The 5,074-nt window shown below is 48.6% G+C and overlaps 1 protein-coding gene across 1 annotated transcript; it reads right to left on the bottom strand.

Moving 5' to 3' along the window:
- Nucleotides 1–217: 217 nt before the first annotated feature.
- On the bottom strand, nt 218–3,755 carry GPR84 (G protein-coupled receptor 84). Its single transcript, XM_059185100.1, has 2 exons — nt 2,145–3,755; nt 218–1,624 (listed from the first exon to the last, which is right to left on the bottom strand). The coding sequence occupies exon 2, from the start codon at nt 1,614–1,616 to the stop codon at nt 396–398; it is 1,221 nt and encodes a 406-aa protein (XP_059041083.1). The 5' UTR covers nt 1,617–1,624; nt 2,145–3,755; the 3' UTR covers nt 218–395.
- Nucleotides 3,756–5,074: the final 1,319 nt, after the last annotated feature.

Here is a 5,074-nt window from a genome sequence, read left to right as displayed (position 1 = left end):
GGGCAGGGGCCATTTCTGGCAAGTTAAACAAAAACACAGGGATGTGTCCTCTTAAACCAACTCATGTTTTATACATGGAAATCCCTCTGTTGAAGGCTGTGTCCTAGGCCTACTGCTTCCTAACCCTACTGGGACCTAAGTCCCCCCTAACTCTCAACGATTAGGTTCCAGCTGCAACCAATCCTGGCCTATTCCCCTCAAAGACCACAACTGAGCATTAAAAGAATAGAATTCATTTATTAATTATAATGCACCTTGCGCAGCCTAGAGATGAAGCATTCATCAAGGGATGGAGAAGCCTGGTTTGCAGGTGAGAGGAAAACTGTCTGTGAAAAAGCCCACAGGTCTTACTTTCATCCACTCCCTACCAGTTGGCCACTTTAGTTCTGGAGCAGTCAGTCTTGGATTCTGGTGACTGGGGACAAGGTTCTAATGGAGCAGAGCCTACGGAAGCTCTGGGGCCCTCGTTTTAGGAGGGAGCCATAGGCTTGGCGGAACTGACGGTTCATGGCTGCATAGAGCACAGGATTGATGCAACCATTGAGCCAGGTGAGATTGGCAGTGAGCATGTGGACAACTGGAGGAGCGTGAGCTTTGGCATCCAGGATGTTGAGCAGCAAGAAGGGGATGTAGCTCAGGGCAAAGCAGAGGAACACAGCAAAACACATCCGAGTAACCTTCCCAAATTCTGATGGAGAGTCCTGAGTTCTTTGGGTTCTTTTAGTTGGCCTGGTCTTGGCTGGTGCTTCTAGATGGCTTTTCTCTGCCATCTGCTTAGCTACCTCCCTGCTGTGCTGGTTCCTCACTTCTGATGAGTCCCATTCCACGGTCTGAGTGGTGGTGGAACTGACTGGCTCAGATGAAATCCCCTCACTGGGCTTTTCTGATGCCAGCCTGCTGTCCAGCTCCTGGAAACGACCGGGTATAGCCTCCGTCCCAGCCACATGGCTGGAGTGGACACTCGACTGCTTGTACCGGTCCAGTGCCTGTGCTGCTCGCTTCACCTGGCGGTGGATGAGGCAGTAGAAGATGCCAACACTGCTGAGCCCCAGCACGAAGTAGATGCCCATGAGGATGGTGGTGTAGGGCCGCCCTTTTATGCGGTCAAAACTGCAGGTGCAGACTACAGGCACCAAGGTATAGATGGACCAGAGAGGGGCAAAGCTGGCCACGCCCACTACCCAGGTGCTCACCAGCGCTAGCAGCATCCCCTTGGCACTGAAAACTTGGGGAAAGAGCATAGGGTGGGCAATAAGGAGGTAGCGTGCTAGGGCAATAAGGCAGAGGGTGAGGATGGAGACGGCATTGGATGCAAAGAGGAGAAACCCAAAAACCCTGCAGAAGGTGTCGCCAGTGCGCCACTGCAGGTGGAGGTAGGTGTCCACAGAGAAGGGCTGGAGAAGGGTGCAGTACAACAAATCAGCCACCGTGAGGTTGGCGATGAGCAGGTTGAAGCGGGTCCGGAGCTTGGGCTGGATGGCCAAGGCCAGCAGGGTGAGTATGTTGCCCACGGTGCCCGTCACAGCTACCACCACCCCCCAACTAACTGCAACATAACGATAGCCCAGTACAGATGCATGGTAGCAGGAGAACTTGGTGACGGAGCTGTTCTGCATGATGGAGGCTAAAGAGGCGGAAGGAGTAAGGGGAAGAAGGAGTCAGCACCTCGCTTTGGACTTAGAGGTCTTGAACAGCTATGGGCCGCTGGACACCTGAACCGTTTTGGAAACTCACCAGCCTCTTAAGCCATTGTCAGGCCTCTATATCCTCAACCCTCCTGAGATTCCCAACCTTCTCCTTAGGCTCTCTTAGCCCTTTCCCATTCTCAAAGATTCTCTCTAATTTCCCCAAATTCTTATCTAAATATCTCTCTGTATCTGTCCACACCAAACTCCAGGTCTCTTCAATATCCATCCAAATATTCTCAGTAACCCTAACACCTTCTGACTTTCTAATCTTTTTCCTTTCCCCTAAGACCACCCAGGAATCCCTCTCTATATTCAAGGTGCTACTACAGTTTCCCCTGCCCTTGTCTGCTACACACACACAGGCCTCAGCTGTTTTGTTTTGTTTTTCTATTTTTCTCACCTGGGAGATGAGGAGACAGAGAAAGTAAAAGGACACCCACCACAGAAAGTACTCACCTGAGTCTCCCTGCCTTCAATTCTCACTCCAGTGGAAAGAAGTCCAACTCACTCGAAGGGCAGTTTTTTCTGGTGGGCAGTCAGGCTTCAAGACATGGTCTTATACTAGACTGAATGAATAAGAAATTCCCCAGTTACCCAACCTCAGCCACTTCCTTCCTTACCTCCCTTGGCTTTGGCTAGCGCAATCTGGGCCTCTCTGTTGAAAATCCCCTGCTACTTACACCAAAGCTGTTTCACTCCTTCCTAAAGACATAAGTTCTGTTTCCTTCCCCTCTTTGCATAGCAGGACACCTCTAAGTTCATTGCCAAGAATTATCCAGACATGGAGACAGACCATCAGAATATCTGGGCTACTTCTCTAGGGGAAAACCAAGTTTCAGGAATAGCTCTGGACACCCTAGCGGCCTTGAGTTTGTTAGGAGGGAGCACTGCCTTTCTGCTCTCTGGGACTCAGAGGTGGTTCATACTGGGGAGGAGGGTGGTGGGCAGGGTCCCATGTGGTACCCTAGCACATCTGATAAACGGAGCCAGATGAAGAAAGGTGGGAAAAGAAGCATCCAGGATTCTGGCTTCACTCCACACAGGGGCTCAGCCCACTGTTTGTCTGTTCATTCATTCATTCATTCATCTCTTCATTCAACTAACACATGTTTCATTCCTACTATGCACTGGACTCTGAGCTAGACACTGGGGATACAAGAAGATATGCATATAGTCTAGCAGGGGACACAAATATGTAAATAAAAGATATGTAAATATGTAAATGTTTAATTGATTCTCTAAAGTAAGGGTTAGCAAACTTTGGCTTATGGACCAAATCTGGGGCTGCCATCAGTTTTGTTTTGTTTTGTTTTTTAAAGTAAGCTCTATACCCAACACGGGGCTTCAGCTAACAACCCCTCAAATCAAGAGTTGCCAGGCACCCCCACCCCTTGCCCATCTGTTTTTGTATGGGCCATGAGCCAAGAGGGTTTTTTTCCATTTTTAAATGGTTATATAGTACCTACATAGTGCCATCCCTTAGTTTTGCCTCTTGGCCAACACAATCTCAAATAGTTACCATCTGGTCATTTAAGAAAATGTTTGCCGACCCTTACTTTGCAGTGTAACAGGGGCTTGGAGAAAAGGAATGAGACTGCTAAAGAAGAGGTCAGGAAAGAGTTTACAGGGGGATATCTGAGTTGGGTTTTGAGTGATGAACAGGATTCTTTTGGGAGGAAGTAAGAAGAAGGACCTTCTAGGCAAAGGAAACAGAATGCATGGAGTCACAGAGGTAGATAGAGGTGAATGAAGACTGGGAGATAGGGAGCAACAGAGAAGATTCTGGAGAAATTAGGAGGGCAGTGATCGAGGAAGTCCTTGTGCATCATGCTAAGGAGCTGGGGTTTTATCCTGAAGGTCACGGGAAGATTTGTACTCAAGTAGCAAGTGCACTCAAGTAAGAAGTGAAAGTATGCAGGCTTGAAGTGAGAGAGACCTGGGACACTCTGGTGGCTCAGTTGGTTAAGCGTATGCTTTCCTCTTGGGTCATGATCCCAGGGTCCCAAGGTCAGTCCCGAATCTGGCTTCTTGCTCAACGGGAAATCTGCTTCTCCCTCTGCCTGCCACTCCTCCTGCTCGTGCTCTCTCTCTCTCTCTCTCTCTCCCTGACAAATAAATAAAATCTTTAAAGAAGAACCAGAAGAAGTAATAGTAGCAGTAGTAGTAGTAGTAGTAGTGAGAGAGACCAGTAAAGAGGCACCAGTCCAGATGAGAGTGAGGCCAGGCCTGAGCTGGGGCCAGGACTGGCTTCATGCCATATGTGTAATCACACACGGCCCTGCACTTACATGGGGCTGGAACTGGTTTAACACTCCACATTGTCTTAAGATCCATTTGGAACAAGTGACCCTGCTTTTTCATTTGCACTGGGCCCCCAAACTATGTAGCCAATCCTGGTTAGGGCGGTGGTTGTGGGAATAGAGAGAAACGATCAGGATGCATGGGTCATTAAGAGGTCAAATAGGATTTATCTACTGATGCATTAGATGAAGGGTTAGGGAGAGGGAAGACGAGGGTGACTCCCAGTTTTCCTGGTAGATGGTGGTGTTCTCCATCAGTAAGATAGGGAGGGAATGGTCAGAGCAGTAGGCTTAGGGAATGGGGTAAATCACGAATTCATTTTTAAGGTTGGAGGTGTGTAACCCAGCCCCTTTCACTTCAGTTTCTTCCAGCTGCTGTCTCTGTCCCTACATGTGACCCAGTCCCCGCTTTTCACTACCTTCTCTCCCAGAAGTCCACTCTTGCCCCTCAGAATTCTGGATCTCTAGTCTCTGCATTTTTTTTTTTTTTTTTTGAGCTAGATCTGAAAAAACAAAAAACACAATCCAAACACTCCCAAATTCCTTGTTGGGTTCCATTTCTAAGCCCGCAGTGAACTCCTACCCCCAACTTCATAATTGACAAACCCAGGAGGCCTCTATTTCCCTCCCCTTCCTCTTTAACAATCATCATCTCACCTTCCCTCCCCTCTTTCCTCTGAAAAACTGGGAAGTGGGTGGAGAGGGGGAAGTGAGCAAAGGGGATGTAATTCAGGGGGACCCTTGGGGGAGATGCTGGGTTCTGGTCTGGCCTTTTTTGTTTGAATTGCCACCCAGCAGGGCTAGAGAGAAGGGGTCACAGAGTCCATACTGCTCTTGGGAGTGTATGGTTGAACTGAATTCTGTAGATAATGAGGAGCCCCTTGCCCCACATCATGTGGGAGGCAGCTGAACAGCCTGTGCTTCTCCGTCCCACAGACCATTTAGGGGACCAAAAGAGGAGGTATTCTAGCATATCTGCATATCTGTAAATGGCACAATCCCAGTTCTTTAGTCTTGGAACACGAAGTCTCAATGAACTTTTAAGAGACCCAAATCTGCTCATTTTGCATGTGGGGAAACTGAGAT

The sequence above is a fragment of the Mustela lutreola genome, chromosome 8 (genome assembly GCF_030435805.1).
Source record: "Mustela lutreola isolate mMusLut2 chromosome 8, mMusLut2.pri, whole genome shotgun sequence".
Classification (NCBI taxonomy): domain Eukaryota; kingdom Metazoa; phylum Chordata; class Mammalia; order Carnivora; family Mustelidae; genus Mustela; species Mustela lutreola.
This window is presented reverse-complemented; position numbering and strand designations above follow the sequence as displayed.